Source organism: Dufourea novaeangliae, unplaced genomic scaffold (assembly GCF_001272555.1).
Source record: "Dufourea novaeangliae isolate 0120121106 unplaced genomic scaffold, ASM127255v1 scaffold109, whole genome shotgun sequence".
NCBI lineage: Eukaryota > Metazoa > Arthropoda > Insecta > Hymenoptera > Halictidae > Dufourea > Dufourea novaeangliae.
In genome coordinates, this window is record NW_015373997.1 from 2,692,289 (window position 1) to 2,710,798 (window position 18,510).

General features: G+C 30.0%; 5 protein-coding genes across 5 annotated transcripts; 3 read left to right on the top strand and 2 right to left on the bottom strand.

Moving 5' to 3' along the window:
- Positions 1 to 2,615, top strand: LOC107187991 (caspase-1-like). Its single transcript, XM_015576203.1, has 4 exons — positions 1 to 183; positions 657 to 916; positions 1,038 to 1,343; positions 2,365 to 2,615. Exons 1-4 carry the CDS (start codon positions 104 to 106, stop codon positions 2,613 to 2,615), a joined length of 897 nt encoding a protein of 298 aa, XP_015431689.1. The 5' UTR covers positions 1 to 103.
- Positions 2,616 to 2,778: 163 nt separating this feature from the next.
- On the bottom strand, positions 2,779 to 7,234 carry LOC107187967 (ADP-ribosylation factor-like protein 13B). Its single transcript, XM_015576176.1, has 9 exons — positions 7,176 to 7,234; positions 7,022 to 7,092; positions 6,475 to 6,608; positions 6,215 to 6,330; positions 5,868 to 6,044; positions 5,613 to 5,790; positions 5,505 to 5,538; positions 5,134 to 5,439; positions 2,779 to 2,819 (listed from the first exon to the last, which is right to left on the bottom strand). The coding sequence occupies exons 1-9, from the start codon at positions 7,232 to 7,234 to the stop codon at positions 2,779 to 2,781; spliced, it is 1,116 nt and encodes a 371-aa protein (XP_015431662.1).
- A 1,265-nt stretch (positions 7,235 to 8,499) lies between these two features.
- Positions 8,500 to 9,913, top strand: LOC107188027 (pyrroline-5-carboxylate reductase 2). Its single transcript, XM_015576248.1, has 6 exons — positions 8,500 to 8,590; positions 8,669 to 8,919; positions 9,017 to 9,098; positions 9,169 to 9,305; positions 9,387 to 9,598; positions 9,667 to 9,913. Exons 1-6 carry the CDS (start codon positions 8,500 to 8,502, stop codon positions 9,734 to 9,736), a joined length of 843 nt encoding a protein of 280 aa, XP_015431734.1. The 3' UTR covers positions 9,737 to 9,913.
- Positions 9,914 to 10,063: 150 nt separating this feature from the next.
- Positions 10,064 to 11,335, bottom strand: LOC107187968 (pre-mRNA-splicing factor 18). Its single transcript, XM_015576177.1, has 4 exons — positions 11,273 to 11,335; positions 10,915 to 11,196; positions 10,369 to 10,797; positions 10,064 to 10,300 (listed from the first exon to the last, which is right to left on the bottom strand). The coding sequence occupies exons 1-4, from the start codon at positions 11,333 to 11,335 to the stop codon at positions 10,064 to 10,066; spliced, it is 1,011 nt and encodes a 336-aa protein (XP_015431663.1).
- Positions 11,336 to 12,553: 1,218 nt separating this feature from the next.
- On the top strand, positions 12,554 to 14,785 carry LOC107188007 (ras-related C3 botulinum toxin substrate 1). The gene is made up of 4 exons (XM_015576223.1): positions 12,554 to 12,672; positions 13,419 to 13,544; positions 14,023 to 14,359; positions 14,467 to 14,785. Exons 2-4 carry the CDS (start codon positions 13,429 to 13,431, stop codon positions 14,599 to 14,601), a joined length of 588 nt encoding a protein of 195 aa, XP_015431709.1. The 5' UTR covers positions 12,554 to 12,672; positions 13,419 to 13,428; the 3' UTR covers positions 14,602 to 14,785.
- Positions 14,786 to 18,510: the final 3,725 nt, after the last annotated feature.

Sequence of the window (18,510 nt, forward strand, 5' to 3'; positions counted from 1 at the left end):
AGTCGTTTACTAAAGTTTTACTGCACGAGTGAACTGTGATTGAAGAGATTTCTATAACAAATATTGTTCCTTTAACTGTACAAGTCTTTTGAAAAGTGAAATCATGTGTTCAACGGAAGCTGATACTGCAACTGATAGCATAATAATTAGTAATGATGTGGGAGATGCTTTCGGATATTCCAGGTATGATTTGATTGTGTGAAATGTACAACATCCATAGGGCAGTATGGGGTACTGTATAGAAAGAATACCAATGTGCTTGATGTTTTTTCGTTATTTTCCATATTGTAAATACCAATAATTGTAACATGATTGCATGGAACTGTTAAACTTAGTTCGGATTATCCATTTCTATTATCAAGTAAGAATATATTTTTCTTTTGTTACACGGATTTTATGCTTTGTACTGTTAGGTACAAAGGGTACGGGGGTAGTAATCAAAATAGATAAACCGTTATCATTTATTCGCAAGCTACAATTAAATATTATAAATGTTTAAGTATTAACGAGCATTGTTTATGATAGGTACCATTAATTAAAAAATAAATAATCCGCAAATCATAAAAATTGTGTTATTCTCATATTGTGTTTGGTGTGTAATGAGTTAATGTTTAGTTAAATGTATCCAAATATTAGGCATGCTTTTTCTTTTACAGAAACAGCGTCAGTCCCCTCATGGGCCCTTTACAAACGGCACCCACAGAACGTTATGCCACACATTATAACATGAATCATTCAAAACGTGGATTTGCTATTATTTTTAATCACGAATTTTTCACTATTTCACATCTGAAACCAAGATCTGGAACAAATGTGGATTGTGATAATCTTGTCAATACATTGAGAAGTCTTGGTTTCGAAGTAAATGATTTTCATAATTCAACACATAAAGATATAGTGAGAAATTTAGAAAGAGGTACTCAGTAGATGTTTACCCTTTTATAATTTTAAACTTCCTCTTTGAATTTTAAATTTGAATGTCCAAACCGAGGCAGCATTGAATAGATTTTAATAAAATAATTATTTTGATTTTGCAGTTGCCAGTATGGATCACTCTCAACATGACTGCCTGATTGTAGCTGTATTAAGCCATGGAGAGTTAGGATTACTTTATGCTCATGATACTTCGTACAAACCAGACTCTATCTGGGGTCATTTTATGGCTGATAAATGTCCAACACTTGCTGGAAAACCAAAGTTATTTTTCATACAAGCTTGCCAAGGAGATAGATTAGATGCTGGTATAACATTGAAAGACCGGACAGAAACTGATGGTCAGCCAGCTTCTTCATTCCGTATACCATCTCATGCAGATTTTTTAATTGCTTATTCAACAATACCAGGTATGCATTGTTTAAAAATACCAGTTATAGTAAAGCTCCCTTTAACACGTGAACTTAGGGTCTGTTTTGCAACTGTTATGGTGCCAAATTGCTTTTCGCACGTCATAAATTTTGGGTCTAGGCTTAGTAGCTCATCTTTGTATTTTGACGACTGTGATGGTCGCAGAAAAGGACAACGAATGGAGAAGAAAGATAGATGTAGCATCAAGGTAGCTGACTAAGACTTAAATGCCTGTGTATTCACAAGACAACAGTAATGCAACGATGAAACTTTTTTATTCTTGCTTCTTTGATGGTGGCAGTTTTATTAGCATTTTGATGAGATTTGTCTGATTGAAATGAGACCAAACACAATGTAATTTGGATCATTTCTAATTTATCAGAAACCAAAATGAAAGAATATGAGTTATTGCTCATGATAAAGTGGAAATGATCCAAATTATACTGTGTTTAGTCCCATTTTAATTAAGAAAAACTCGCCAATATGTTAATGAAATTTTCATTGACAAAGCATGAAGAATAAGAGTGTTGTCTTGCCGATACATGCAGGCTTTTAATCTATTTTTTGACTTACAAACTTTGAGCCATCAACTTGTAAAACTAAAGCCGCGGCCTACATTATTTGCTTGACTGGTTCCAAAAGGAAACCCCTCAGTAGTAGAAATAAAACAGAAATTTTTAAAGCACCAACTTGGCTGAACGTTTAAGGACCCATTACTGTATTTTGTCTTCGATGTAATATTTTTCTTATTTCGTAATCCAATTGGTTCACTATATTATTCATTGCTTAGAAATACATAAAAGATTTTATGCATTTATAATAAATTTAAATCCTCTGAACACAATTAAGCAAACAACTTAGTAAAATTTAATTAGCATTTTGATTTTATTTCGAACCTCCTTTAACCTTTAATGGGAGAAATTGGGTTTTCTATACTTTCCATGCTTTCCCCTAAATTTGCATAAAAATTTGCAATCTATTGTGTATTCTCTATGCATACAACAATTATACATGTTATAGGTTTTTATTCGTGGAGAAATACCACTCGCGGTTCATGGTTCATGCAAGCACTATGCTTGGAATTACGTGAAAACGGTACACGATATGACCTGTTGACTTTACTCACGTTTGTTTGTCAACGAGTTGCTATCGACTTTGAGTCCAATACTCCCGATAACATAACAATGCATCAACAGAAACAAATACCATGCATTACATCAATGTTAACTCGCTTGGTAAAATTCACGTCTCCGAAAAATGGAATGGTATAGTCGTTTTATACATAAGATTTTTATACAAGATTAGTAGATTTTATAAAGTATGTACCTTTATAGCAATGATTGCACTGCTGTTGGGGGTTAAATGGTGATATTCTGCCTGTGCTGCTCCCATTTAGTAGTGTGATTGTAGCATATTGCATTTAAATAATAGCATTTACTTTATGGAAACTGCCATTATATTTTGCAAAAGTTGTACTGTAAGACAAAACATTATAGCAATATGATATAATAGATTTTATAGTACTTTGAAACTTTTGTATTTGTACAAATTAAGAAAAAATCTCAAAAATCTTCTATCTTTCACGAAGTTTATACCTGTATTGGAGATTTATAATGATAAAAATCTGTATTTGTAATCTGTGGTCATTTTTAAGCAATTATAAAGCTAGAGTGGATGTAATAGTGGTCATATGAAAGTTTATTGAGACATACTCAACATATTATAATAAGTAAGCTATAAAATAAGTACAAAATTACAATAAGACAGCAGTGTTATATTAAATCGATGCACATGAAATATCAGCTTTACAGATTGGTATTTGCATTTGATGACGCCTTGATCGATTAAAATTATTAACAGTAAGCACCACTTGCATACTATATTAAACCTTAGTGTCTATATTTTATGAGATCACTTGTATCGACAGTAAACCTCCTTAAGGGATTATTGTTTGATAAAGTAAAATAGTGTAGTCCAGCTATCTTTTAAATGTTTTGAAATAATAAATGCATCTAAGATTATAGTTTTGAATAATAATGGTATAAATATAATTGTGTTCAGTTGAGAAATGTACACAATGTTAATTTGACTAATAAAATTCATTTAACATTGATTAAAATATTAGGTGGCGCTAAAAAGTAAAACATTTCGGATGCATCGATCGAATACGTATATAATACCACAGACGAGATATAAGGATACACCTAACATGCAATGTAATTTTCTGTCCCATACTTCGGGGGCGTCAGAAGCCCCCATACCATTTCAGAATTCCATTCCTTGCTAGCGAAACCGGGGCAATAATAGCAGTCACGGGTGTGTGTGTGCTGTGCGTTATCACAGTGTCGAATGTAATTCCTGATATCAGAAACCTTTATGTAGAGGTGCGCTCTAACCAGCGTGATTTTCGTGGGACACCAAGCCTCATAAGGTGTTAGGGCTATTCTTATATCTCGTCTGTAATAATACGAACTGAATGCCTTTGTGATTGCTGTTTTCAAGCAAAATTTGAAAAGTAATTTTGTATACTATCTATACAGTTTTGTGATGTATATTTACAAAAATGTATTTTTAGCCATCATATGAGAACAATTGAACAAATTGATAAATGTAATATGCCTGCTGCTTTGTACAAAATGTCAAGAGGACAAAACTTGTGTCTTTTCGCAACAAGCAATAGTCTATCTTACATTTAAAAAAAAAATGAAATATTTTCAATTTAGTGTAGCTAAATATTAATTGCCTGAGTGAAGTAGTTGTGATTATATAAGGTGCAATTACAACGAATATTTAAGTTTTATCTATCAATAAGAAAGGAACAATTACACTGTACCTAGATTATTAGAAGAAAAAACGCAATATGCATATACTTTTGGAATTGCTAGCTCGAATATGAAGAGTTATGTTGCTTTGTAGATTAGAATTTAGAGAAAAAAAAAATGCTATACTAATATGACCAAATTGCTATATGTGTAATTGAAATAGCATTAGTGTAATCTATGAAAACTTTTGATATCGTGATATAACAGTCTTTCAAAAGAAAAGTATGCAATTTTTAAATACTTACTAATTCGATTTTACAATATTAATGTTGCTTCTGATTATTTGACCACTATGCCTTTATTGCTGTATTTATGTGTGATGTGTGATTTATAGAAAGTACTTCGTTCGAAAATGTTTATTATCCTTACTTTAGTGTGAAGTACATTGTTTCTTATTATAGCAATTTCCAGTATGATCTTTCAACGAAGTAGAGTCTATTACTTAATGTTATAAAGTAATTGCTCAACGATATAAGACGATGTTGCAGAATATTTACAATGTTTATTGTATTGTAAATTGTGATAAAGTATATGCTGATAATATATGCTTAAGCCGTTACAGCATTTTTGTATGAAGTTTCATACTATCGCATAATCTAAAATTTTTTAATACCTTTATACTATAGAACTTATAAGTCCTTAATACATAAGCCATATATTTGTGAAACTATTGTGTACATGAACTTGTATGCAAGCTTATAAAATAAAGTTAGAATACAAACAATATTTTCATATAAATTATACACATATAATGGTTTTTTTTTAGAACTGTTTATTTTTGTTATTTTGTCACGCGTATAGATACAGTCAGATAATATAAAATTAACAATGCTAATAGCTGTCTTACTCTATTTTTAAGTTAGGTGTAATTGTTCAACATATATTAAGTATTTCTTAGTGTTTATCAGTCGGTTTTTCGTCAAAAATAAAATAAATTACTAAAAATGTATTATATATATATATATACATTCTTGTGTTACTTGTCCAGGGATGTTAATTACTGTTACTTTATTGAAAAAATGTTGTGAACGTCCTGGCGCTGTGTATGGACGATTTGATTTCGACGTAACTGTATTTGAGAATGCATTCAGTATCACTGGATTTAACGTTTGTGAAAGATTTTGAACATTCTCATGGACATCGAAATTCTTACTAGCAAGCTTAGAATTTCCAGACACATCACCAAGTTCAATAACTGATTCTTCAGTGGTAAGTGGAGCAGTCTTGTTTCTATGCATGAATATTTTGTTTAACTTATTTCTACCAACAACCCCTGTAAACATTTTGTATGTCACAAATAAGTTTTATTAATTAGTCTTGTATCTAAATGTTACATACCGTTGTGTGAAACATTTGTTGGCAGAATTTCTTCCTAAAATTTGTAACAAGTGAAATGGTAAAGTGTTTCTTCGCTCAATAGAAAGTTAGAAATGAAAAGTCTTTTACCTTTTTCGCGACTAAATCTTTGATCGGTTTAAATGGATTGGAATGAATTGATATTCTTGATGATGTATCGGATACTGTATCTTGTATTTCAGTCATTCTTACTGTTTGATTATTTTGTGCATCCTTAAGTTTATTGTTCAATACATTGTAATTTCTTACTATTGTATCCAATAGCCACCTGCATATATTGTTTACTGTGAGTTAAAAATGAGCTCTATCAAGGTTTCTAATTAATACAGAAACTTAATCACATACTTATATCCATTCTTGATGCCTATAGTGCTATCTTTTAATTGACTTTCTCCCTCTATACATGAACATATTTCCACTCTTGTGGGGCATTTCATAGTATTAGCAGCATGTTCTATGTCCAAGTTTTCGACGAGATCTAACTCATCGATAGCTCCGTTTACATCTTGCTTGTTCGCAAGCCTATTACAGGAATGCATTATAATAAGATATACAATACGATTTTATTAACAGAAATATAGTGTGAACATCGCACATAAATATATTTTGTGCAAATTTAATTGTATCAGTAAATGGTGTTCTGTGACTAAAAGAAAATATGCAAGCATAAAAAATACATTCAACTTTCTTACAATAATAATGGTTTCCCTGAAATACATTCATGTGAAATTAATTCACCAAATACAACTTTATTTTCTGTAAGACGGGAAATATCACTAGCGTCCACCACATATATAAGACCATGTATCTAAAAGATGCAAAATGGAGAGACAGGAATGTTTCAGAATTTTGTTCTATTATCAAGAGCACATATAAGAAAGAAATTATTAAATTTCTACAAAATGTAGTTCTAATTGTTGGAATATTTAGGAATATTTTAGTAATTACTTACACCACTGTAATACTTTGTCCACAAGGATCTGATTTGGGAATTACCACCAATATCATAAAGTTTGACTGTATAAGATTTGTACTTTAAAGAAACTGTTCGAAATCCTATTGTAGGTAATACATTTTTGTCTGAATCTAAAACAATGTATGTTGTTTATATACATTTTAAAAACTTCAACTCTCCTACATGTAACATTACAATAATTGTGATTATTAGCGGAATACAAAGGTTCTATCAGCTTCGAAGGAAACAACAGTTGTTTCTAATAATATTATATATATTGTGTTGAAAGTGTTGTTACTTCTGACAAACTATTTTTTTTTTGCGAATTGTATAAAAAATTGAATAGAATTATAATAAAAAAAATAGATATGACTTGAGCCAGTTGTATGAACTATCCTTTATAGTAAATGAAGATATTAAGAATCGTTGTTATGTGTTACTTGTCCAGGGATGTTAATTACGTTTAGTTAATCGAAACTGACAGTTGTGGACTTACTTAACAGTTTTAACAAAGAAATGTATTTTTTAATGATTAAATACGTACCGCCGCTTATGCGATTCAAAATAGATGTTTTACCCGCATTATCAAGGCCAACAATTAATATAATAATGATTCTAAAAACATATTCTCGTTAAATATGCAACATATATCACCCTTTGATAATACCTTTTAACATATATATATATATATATATTACTTTTCGGAGAGTCTCCTCTTTTGTAATCTTTTCAGTAAACTCCGTATACAATTCCCCATTGTAACAAACCTGACTTATGATATATTTCTAGATAAACTTGACCAAACTTGTAGCATGTCACATATATTATATCAGACGATTTCGTACTTAAGAGATTTTCTTAAGACGATAAGAAGCAATTAATCGTCATCTGTAATTTCAAGCCGCATACGTCCATGCAATGTAATGAACACAACCTCGTATATATTTAAATAGAATCGTAAGGGTTAATATTACAAACAAAGGCATGGCAGACATTTATTTATTTTCTCTCTTATGTATACATTCATGTAATATACTATCAGAGAGAAAATTAGAGTGCTCACGCCCGGGAATTCGTTGTTCCTGGGCAAGTGCTGCATCAAGTGGCCAATTCTGGAATAATAGTAGGAATCTACTCGTTTTGGTTCCACCCTGGCATTGTATGTACCCTACGGGCAAACTCGGCTTTCACTAGGGGAAAATATGGCGTGGAAGAAAAACTTCCTACCACTTGGTATCGGGAATTACTGAAATTTGTACCAAATTAACATTCGGTTTAACATTTATTTCAGTACTTGAATGACTGTTTGGTGCAGCACTTGCCCGGCAACAACGAATTCCCGGGCGTGAGCACTCATTTTCTCTCTGATACTTGCTGATAATATCAGATACTATATACTCTGTTAAAGTATATAGTAAAATAGTAAATAGGTTATTTTATTTGGCAGTGTAATTCATAATTTAGAAAATATCTAATCGTCGATACAAATAACACTCAATACTATTTAATTCATGTGGTATTAAATAAACTCGTCATACATCATGAACACATACAAAATATAAAAATGACTGTATTTACAGAAATATATTCTTCGTTTTTTATATTTATTATTAAATAATTCAACAACAAATTTTTCATAACTTCCCTTAAGTTTATTAAGGTATTGGTGGTTATTATTTTTTTTTTACATACTTCGTGACAGTCTCTTTTTTTCTCCAAGCAATAATTCAAAAATGTTCCGAACACATTCTGTGAAACGCATACGATAGTTTTATTTCCAGAAGAGGATAAAAAACCAAAATAAATTCCGTTATTCTATTACCTATACCAGATAGAAAAAAAAATATTTCACAAACGATCAATTAAAATTGGGTTTAATCATTAATAAACAAGCTGCTCAATTGTGCACAGACAATAAAAAAAGAATATACAAATTAGAAAAAATATATTCCATACACTTAATAATAATTGGCACATATTATTTTAATTTAAATCTTTTGTCAGATACATGTGCATATAAACATGGCAAAATATAATTTTGAATCAACCAAAATTGGTTTCATTGGTGGTGGAAATATGGCAAGTGCCATTGGTGCTGGTTTAATTCGGAAAGGTATAGATTTTCCAAGTTATTTTACAAATGATAAAATTTTAAATGAATTCAATTAACACAATTACTTTCGTTTTACAGGTATTTTGAAAGCAAACAATGTTTGGGTTTCTGCACGTACAAATCGAACATTGGGCTTTTGGAGTGATCTAGGTGCTCATGCAACGTTAAAAAATGGGGAAGTATTCGACAATTGTGATGTTATATTTTTAGCAATGAAACCACACATGCTTGAAGATGCACTTGACAGCTTAAATGCAACAAGGTCACATAAACATTCACCACTTTTTGTCTCTGTGCTTGTGGGCATTCCATTAGATAGTCTAGCTTATGTAAGAATTAAATAATATCAACAATATTTTTAAAAGTATAGAAATGAATAAAAAGGGACATGATAACGATATTTACATAATTTGGGAATGCTTTTAGAAACTCAGACATATTGTGGAACATCCTAGAATAATTAGATGCATGCCTAATACTCCAATGATGGTTGGTGAGGGAATAACAGGTAAATGAAGACTGCGCATAGAAATATAAAAATAATAATCATAATGATTTTATATTAGTATAATTTCTAGTATATTGTTCATTGAACACAACAAATGGAGATGTAGACATGATTGAAACATTATTGTCTTACATTGGTGTAGCTGAAAGCATTCCTGAATCTCTTATGAATGCTGTGGGTGGTCTCTCAGGCTCTGGTCCTGCTTATGTAAGTCAAATAAAAATTCGACCATTTTCTAATCCTATTAAACGTCTAGAACAAGCTTAATATATAAAATAAAATTCCTAGGCATATCTTGTTATAGAAGCATTAGCAGATGGTGCAGTTAAAATGGGTGTTCCAAGACCCATGGCAACAAAATTTGCAGCTCAAGTATTAGTTGGAGCTGGTAAAATGGTATTAGAAACAGGTAGACATCCTGGTCAGTTAAAGGATGAAGTGTGCTCCCCAGGAGGTACAACCATTACAGGAATTCATGCCATGGAATGTGGTCAAGTCAGGTAAAGTCAAGGTATAAACGATAATATTAAGTAATATTTATTTAGTATTATTTTAAATGTATTTTTAGAGCATCTATGATGAATGCAGTTGAAGCTGCAGTGAAGAAGTCAAACGAATTGTCGTCAAAGACAAAATAAAACTTGGTACAAGGAATGTTTGAAGTATATAAAAAATGGGATAACAAAGTGGCATCATTTTATTTATAATGCATTTCAGTAAGCATTTTCAACATGAAATTGCCTGAAGAGGTCAATAGTACAAAAGCAAAGTATGATATTATTTAAATAGTAAAATGGAAATATTTAAATACATGAAATAAGTTCCTCAGTATAGCTCTAGAATTCATTAACTTTACATATACTATGATGCACCTGTGACAGTAGTAAAAATAAACTAAATATAAAATTAACATGTACTGTTACATTTTATAATGTATACTTATTTGTATATATTACATGTAAATATTATGTCTTTGAATATTCTACACAGCGAGACGGATCTGTTGGATAATACTCTTGACATTTAGTCATTAATCTTTTCAATGCTTGAATATACTTTCTTTGAGTTTCGTCGTTCATTACGTGAGCCACATTTTTGGAGAAAATCTTTTCTCTTCCAGTACGCGCGTGAATACCGACCATAGTTACTCCTATAGGCCATGGAGAATTTCCTATAGCCATTTGTAAGTATGCATCACTTGCCTGTAATAAATTATTTTGATTAAATTTTTTGTCCTTAAATCGTATAATATATTAATCTGTGCATTTACCAGTATATAATTGCGTTCCAGTAAATGTTTGACTATGTCAGTTAAACTATCAGTAATATCCTCTGGTAAAGATTTATTTTTTAATTTTCTAAGAAGTGGTTTCAGATACTCCCTGGTTTGGGCATAAGTTGCACTAGCCATTTTTCCTCTAGTACTCATCTTTTCTGCAGTACTTCTACTATTTAGTTGATTACCCCACATTTGCACTAAGAATTGTATGAATTGTGTAATGACATTTAAATCAAAGTCCCTGTCACCCTTGTTTAATTTAACAGACATCTTCTGTAAGTCTTCATAGGTAACTCCCTCATCTGGTACATGTACATCTCCTTTTCCATTGCGATCCTGTGGTTTTGAAGAAGCCAATATCTCATTCAAATATGCCTGATCCACTTGTTCCATTGCTTCTTGGAAGTCATTTCTGAAACCCTTTGGTTGAATACATATTACTTTTGCATGCAGATAATAAATTTCATAAAGTAGATAATTACATAGATAAACATTTAGATTGTTTAAATACATTCAATAAGGCATAAATTTAAGTACCTTGTTTACTTCAGGTTCTAGAATTTCACATTTTCTTAATCGTTTAAACGCTTCTATCTCTGATTCTCCAAATAGGAATATAGGTTCACTCCTTTCACGTAATCTTTTAATCACTTCATGTCTAGGTAAAGTTAAATGCTCAGAACTACCATCCGTTACACATTCCTCTTGTTGTTGAGTTATGCTTATGTTCATATCTTTATCACTGTTCTTTAGCACTTCCTTTATTTCTGTATCTTTTGATATTAAGTCACTTCTTTTGAAATATTTTTTGTTATTCTGCTGTAACACCAATACTTGATGAATAGAAAAAAATATTGACACTGAGAAAACACAATGATACAATTATAAAAATTACCAGAACATTGCTTTCCTCTAATTGTTTACGTTTTTTCATTATCTCTGCTTTTAGGATATCCATTTTTTAAAAATGATTTCTTTCAAGAACACTTCATAAAACCAAATTTTATATAATCCTAATGTTTTAGTATCACATAGATCTAGTTAAAATTCATATTAACTGAAGTTGACATTCATGATCCTGTAAGCATAGTTCAAATACATATGTGTTAGGTAATGTCAGTTACTTATTAAAAATATACAATTCGTACATTGAACATCACAAAACAAATAGTTGCATATTTATTTCATCTTACTGCTATAATATTTACATCTCTAAATTAAATGTTTTATTCAATTATTATTCTCTCAATAGAATTTTTGAGGTTATATACGTATTTGTGTAATGTTCCCTCTTTATAATTAGGCTTTGTGGCCTTTGTGGGCTTTAGTTAATCTTGCAATTGCATCAAATTACACTGAATGCACCATCGTACTGACATTGCTGACATCCCTATCACTGACATAGGGGAATATCCCCATAACTATGCCAATGCGAATAGTGCTGAGTAGACGGCAGATTTCATGTATTTGTAGAATATTATTGGTTCAAATCGGTACAGTTTAATAAAGTTCTTATTTAACTTGGAATTTTATTTTGGAAAAAAGTTTTGTGTAATTCCCTTCTTTGTAAATTATTCTAAATAGATATGTCGTATTCTTTGCATAAATATCCGCAGTCTATATAGTGATTAATGACTGTAAAACAAACAGAAACAAGTCACTAGCCAATGAAACGAGTACAGAATTGTATCCACTGCTCTCTATAATTTCGGCATCAGTCCCATGTGGCTGATCAGGCCTGATTGTATCTAGGGAGGTATAGTAAATACTGATATAATAATAATCATTAGGAAACTTTTAGAACTAATTAAAAAATTTGTTTTCATTACGAACAAATTGTTAATTTTATTTAGTTTGTTTAGAAAACTTAAATTATAAATACACATTATACTTGCTATAGAAAAATGTTTATCACAGCAAGTATATACTTGATACAATAAAGTTTTGGAAGGTAATTTATAATATCAATAAAATTAATTGCAATCGAACGGTTTTGTAACGGTTTTGATGTCACGTTTAGACCTTAAAGAAATGTAGCATAACAGAAATGCTTAATTCGACAGATGTCGCCAGATTCATTTCTGAATAATAATTGTTTCGGGTGGAAGGGGAAGGAAGAGGATTGTCGAACATCTGTCACCAAGCGAAGGCTACGTCCGTTTTAGTCCCAAAAACCGCAATACCGTCATGGCACCCGGTTTTCTAATTTTTTGAAGAAACTCAAATATATACAGAACCGAAGTCACGTTCAAGTGGTGTTTCATTTTTTTATAAACGAACGTTTATTCATAATTGGTGAGTGATTGGAAATGATAACCGATTATTCTTGTTTACCGACTACATATCGAGCGAATAAATTGAAATTAAAGGACTTGCCCTTCAATTAAGTTAGAACCGCATACTTTTGCAGCTAACCTTCAAACTCGAAACGTGCACCATTTTTAGAAGACTTGAATCGCTTGACAGATTCGCTTGACTGAACGATCCGTATTGTATTAATACAAAATATATTTTCGGTGTATCGCTTAACACGAAAAATATTTCTCTTCCCTGAAACACAACGATATAGTTTTTACAGGTTGTTCAATTATAATTGACGGTTGTATTGTTATTAAGTAAGAGTAATTTTTTTTAATATGTGATCGGGTTATCAATGCTTTAACAATAATTTTTAAACAGAATGCTCCATTTTATTCGTGCTTCATGTTATTCAAAACCGATCATTAACGCATTTCTTTTGTTCCAAGTTATGTATTTCTTTCTAAATTAGAATTCCTTCTTGTTATCTAAGTTTCATTTGTTTATTTTGTTAAATATACATTATTCTTTCTTTTCCTTTTCTACTTCTTTTCTTCTCTTGTGTTTCTGTTTCTTAAAGTTTTTATATTCACTTTGTTATGATTGTTATGAGCCATACATTTTTATATATTGCTGTATTGAATTGCCTTTGTTCTTTCATACATATACATATATATGTGCATGTGTATATATAAAATATAATATTTTGACAAGGAAATAATAATATTTATTTGTCACTTTAGTCTTGGAAACATGAGCTCTGGTAGACCAATCAAATGTGTGGTAGTAGGTGATGGAACAGTAGGAAAAACATGTATGTTAATATCATATACAACGGATAGTTTTCCAGGAGAATATGTTCCCACAGTGTAAGTATTACTTTGTATGAGTTAAAATACCTTTGCATTGTTCACAATAGTATGATATATATGTATATAATACAGAAATGAAATCAAAGTTATTTAGGAAAGTATCTCTATTTTTTTAATCTTTATAGGCAACATGCTTGTAATACATTTTTATTATTAACTTTTCTGCTGGAGTAGTAAAACAGGATAGCTAATAATAGTGTAGCAGTATCAAACACCCTTCCACTACTTACAGGAAATAATCCATTCTGCATTATATTTTTATAACAGTCTGTGTTTTCAGGATACCTAAGATTTCATTATCATATTTAGCTGGTAAATAAAATAAATATTTATGTATCGTAAAATATATGTGAACAGATACTTATGTCAAATTATATTTATTATTTTTTCTTGTAGGATAATTGGATGACTGATCCATAATTTAATTTCTTTTTATGATTATATTGTTAAATATAATATTTATTATAATATGCAGATTTGACAATTACTCGGCGCCTATGGTTGTGGATGGAATACCTGTTAGTTTAGGACTTTGGGACACAGCAGGGCAAGAAGATTACGACAGGCTTCGTCCGCTTTCGTATCCACAAACAGATGTCTTTCTCATCTGTTTCTCAGTAACAAGCCCATCGTCTTTTGAAAATGTTACCAGTAAATGGTATCCAGAGATAAAACATCACTGCCCAGATGCACCAATGATACTAGTTGGAACTAAAATAGATTTACGAGATGATCGCGAGACACTGACTGCCTTAGCTGAACAAGGCCTTAGTGCTATAAAACGTGAACAAGGGCAAAAATTGGCAAATAAGGTCAGGATAATTTCCAGTGACACATTTGATCCGAAGAAATAATTGTGAAGAATAATTTATGATCACTATGCTCATTAGTTAATACTAACTTCAAATGCAATCCACAGATTCGTGCAGTGAAATACATGGAATGTTCTGCATTGACACAACGTGGCCTAAAACAAGTATTTGATGAAGCAGTTCGTGCCGTCTTAAGACCTGAACCCCAGAAACGTAGACAGAGAAGATGCATTGTGTTATAAATATTAAACAGTCAGGAACGAATCAACGTAGGTAAAGCCATATACAAACTGACAGACTGAAATTAACTTTGTCATAGAGGAGGAAAAGAACATATGAATGTTTTGAAATGAATGAAGATAGTAGCCTGTGCATTTCAATGGATTTCTCTGGCAGCTGTAATTTATTGCATTATAAAACAAAGTACAACCAACAGCTTGTTTATTTTAACATGAGCTGTAAAACTAAATATAAGACTAAAAAACTTAGGCAACGAGAAAGTATGATACTATGATAATTTTGTAACTACCGTTTGAATTGAAACAACCGAAATTTGAATATAAATTTGCATATGTCCGGTTTGTAGCATTTCTAACATAATTTTATACATTTACGTACTAGTCAGAATATTAAGAAATATCTTATACAGTTGCGAACATAACGTTTTACATATAAATTCTTTATTTTTATAAGATAATTTCCTTTTTCGTTTTCAAAGCTTGTGATTTCATAATTTTGTAACGCTGTGTTTCAGTTAATAGGGAAACAAAACGAATCGCAAGAGCTGCCAGACTTCAGAATTTTTATATTTATTACTGAAAAAACATTCGTTTTAGTATACATATACCATAAATACTACAATCAATACACTAACAATTTTTACAAAATGTAAAATAGCATTATAGGATTATTTAAACATACAGTGCCATAGCAACGAAAGAAAGAAATCAATAATGCGAGCACTCTTTATGTCAGTTCTAGACAATACATGTATTTATCTTATTAGAATTTTTTATTAATAAGCTTAGAAAAAGATATAAAGGAATTGAAGAATCTCTTGCGACAGGAAATATTTTCTATTTACCTTTAAATTTTCTATAAATCTTACGATTGTAATATTTCTTCGTATTATAATAGAAAGACTTACGTGTAACATACTGCCAGAAAACATTCATACAGCATTTTATAGGCGAAACTTAATAGTTTCGTGTGACAAACTTTATTGTCTAGAATTTGAACATTTTTTTATATCAACATAATACAGACATCTGTATTATGTGTGTAGTAATATTTACTTGATTTTGACTATTTACTGAGTAACAATGTTCTAAATGGAAAACATTTAAACATTTAAACATTTATATCTCATGTTGTATTTCTACCATTGCGTGTGGCAAATACAGTTTTTACAGATTGTTGCATTGCTGCAGTTCGATTATCAATTGAGAGCCCTAAATTATTTCTTATAAAAACTGGGACCGCATTTGTAAAAGATATAATCACAATATATATTAAATTTTGTAAGGATAAACATATGGTGCAGAGCATGCCTATGAAATGAAAAACATAGCACAATTATTTTAAAGAATACCATGACTTTTTTAATCTTCCATCATTTTAATTTTCACAGTTAAATGAATTGCAATGTAATTCAGAATAATGAATGGGTACATTAGAGAACAAATAATTTTTCTCTCGTGTGTCAAATTATTTACATCTTACTTTCATTACCATTATTGTATTTTAATACACTTTATTTACATCGATCGCCAGTATTTAAAATATTAATTTCATAGATATTGCTCTCTATGAAAGGATTCGATGAAAAGAACAGTGCGATGGTGACTAACAAATATTCCTGCACTAGTGAACATGCTATTTTTTTATATTTGAAAGAAAAAGCTTAGAGGTATAGAAAAATAGGATATGCGTGCCATATGCTTTTGAATTTATATAACAGATATTAAAAATAACATACTTTGTTCATACTTGTACTCAATGGGAATTTTGAAACGAATTAAAAGTATGTCAACATATTTAAAATGAAAAAAAATCTTAGTATAAGTGAGAGTGAATTACGAATGAGGTATTTTAATGCTTGCTGAATGTACATACTGTAGCATAGTAATATAACATACTCTATATAAATTTCAATCAAACGAATCTCGTCAATGAAGGAACATCATTTGTTTCCCCTAACACATTTCCGTATATACACAATCTATTAGAACCATTTAGTCACATGATTGAAATATAGAATATGTTACAAGGTGTTTGCTTTACTGTACTTGCAACAAATTTTTTAAAGTAGAAAATTTGATTTCTGATATTTTTACAGCAAGATATCTTATACATTAATTTGTTAGTTAAGGACGTACAATACACATTTGTAGTTCCTGTATAAGACTACCTTTTGCTTTGAATACTTCAAAAAGCACAACTCAAGACATTTTATAATACTATTCAACGACAGGTTTAAACCTAGAAATTTTTTATACTATGTACATACGTACATAAATGCTACACATTTATTATATAAAGTGAAGAAAAGCACTGAAGTGTGTAATATACTAAAAGTATACACAGTTTGCATTTATTGTAAGTAGTGCATTTATTTTACAGTTATTACTGTGTGTACTTATTGTACCCATTTATTTATTCCTTACATATGCATCAATGTTTGTGAAAATCATGTTACTGGATTTCTATATCATTAGAGTACTGGCTTAAAGTCTGATTACTTTTTATAATATTCTCTGTCAAGTATAAATTTTCACATTTTATAAACTAAAGACAAAACAAAGCACAATCTCTTTTTTTAATATTATACAATTTTTAAGATTGATATTGGTGACAATTTTGCAGTATTAGAATGTAAATAAATTCTTTATTGTATTATTCCAACACATACAGGTTACATCTAAAATTTTTCTTGTTATACATCATAATTAAGCTGTTATACATCTGCAATTTACTGTAACAACTAACTATTTAACCACAATGGTGTTTTTACTGAGGATAGATTAATTAGGGCAGTTCATAGGAGATATTTGGATTTGTTCTATGTACATATAATATTTTAGTGAAAATAGGAATGGAGTTGATAAATGTTTTGTTAATAACAGAACTCTGAATTTATGTGTATTGGTAAGATGAATTACACTACTTACAACTTGTGCATTTAAGAAAAATATTTAATATTGACTTACTTTTCGGAAGGAAAAAATAGTAAAGGATGCTACAAACCAAAGTTCAACATTAATTTTAATGTATCGTTTGTAATTTTTATTATAATAAGTATTATTGCATATATAAGTATACAAAGAATGGGTGTATGAAGTGTAAAGATATTCTAGTCACCAGGAATCTGATTTTATTTGTATATGAAATGTTTCATCGAAATTTAATATTCAAGTCGCGTTTAATCAATAAACGAACATTTTTTACTAAAGGAAGAAAACAATCAAACTAAAATGAAGAATATGAAAGTATCGATCCAATTTAAGACATTGTCAATTTAGGTAGATCAGAATAAACCAAACACAAGGATTAAGATTACATTAAAATACAAATGTACGTACACGCACTAAGATACAAATTTAATCGTCTATAATGTATAAACATAACACTTATCTATTTTCTTAAAATTTCTGTAAAGTCACTAATTTCTGTACTAATAAAGCAGCACAAGGGAACATTATGACGATATAAATTATGTTTCTCTTGTTTATGTTAATAAATCTACCAGTAATTTAAAACAGTATGTTATTAAATTGCCCAATAAGTTCTAAGAGTAAATTTTATTTTTTTTAAAATTGGTAGTTCAAATTTTCATCTAATGTTTTCATGCATGGTTGAACAAAATTACATGCAAAGATTTCAGAGGAATGAAGATATGCTATATATTTGTATATACAAAGAAATAAAAAAAGAATAATTAATCTATGTATATTTTTTATTTAGTATACAGACATGAATGCTCCTTTTGCTGCTGATACAAACGTGAATACAAAGTTTCATATGAAAATTTAAAAATTAATTTTAGCTATCCTATTTTCATATGAGAACTTCAAATAATAGTGTTAAATAACAATCAAAATGTAACTACATGAATGCATGTTCTAAATATCACTTGGAAGCATTTATTTTTA

Coding starts and splice junctions, on each gene's coding strand:
- LOC107188027 (XM_015576248.1), top strand. CDS start 8,500: ATGGCAAAATATAATTTTGAATCAACCAAAATTGGTTTCATTGGTGGT. Junction 8,920..9,016: donor CATTAGATAGTCTAGCTTAT/GTAAGAATTAAA, acceptor GAATGCTTTTAG/AAACTCAGACATATTGTGGA. Junction 9,306..9,386: donor CAGGCTCTGGTCCTGCTTAT/GTAAGTCAAATA, acceptor TAAAATTCCTAG/GCATATCTTGTTATAGAAGC.
- LOC107187968 (XM_015576177.1), bottom strand. CDS start 11,335: ATGGATATCCTAAAAGCAGAGATAATGAAAAAACGTAAACAATTAGAG. Junction 11,197..11,272: donor TAGAGGAAAGCAATGTTCTG/GTAATTTTTATA, acceptor TTGGTGTTACAG/CAGAATAACAAAAAATATTT. Junction 10,798..10,914: donor TAGAACCTGAAGTAAACAAG/GTACTTAAATTT, acceptor ATTCAACCAAAG/GGTTTCAGAAATGACTTCCA.
- LOC107188007 (XM_015576223.1), top strand. CDS start 13,429: ATGAGCTCTGGTAGACCAATCAAATGTGTGGTAGTAGGTGATGGAACA. Junction 13,545..14,022: donor GGAGAATATGTTCCCACAGT/GTAAGTATTACT, acceptor TATAATATGCAG/ATTTGACAATTACTCGGCGC. Junction 14,360..14,466: donor GGCAAAAATTGGCAAATAAG/GTCAGGATAATT, acceptor TGCAATCCACAG/ATTCGTGCAGTGAAATACAT.
- LOC107187991 (XM_015576203.1), top strand. CDS start 104: ATGTGTTCAACGGAAGCTGATACTGCAACTGATAGCATAATAATTAGT. Junction 184..656: donor GATGCTTTCGGATATTCCAG/GTATGATTTGAT, acceptor TTTCTTTTACAG/AAACAGCGTCAGTCCCCTCA. Junction 1,344..2,364: donor TGCTTATTCAACAATACCAG/GTATGCATTGTT, acceptor TACATGTTATAG/GTTTTTATTCGTGGAGAAAT.
- LOC107187967 (XM_015576176.1), bottom strand. CDS start 7,234: ATGGGGAATTGTATACGGAGTTTACTGAAAAGATTACAAAAGAGGAGA. Junction 6,045..6,214: donor TCAGGGAAACCATTATTATT/GTAAGAAAGTTG, acceptor TTCCTGTAATAG/GCTTGCGAACAAGCAAGATG. Junction 5,539..5,612: donor AAGATTTAGTCGCGAAAAAG/GTAAAAGACTTT, acceptor TACAAATTTTAG/GAAGAAATTCTGCCAACAAA.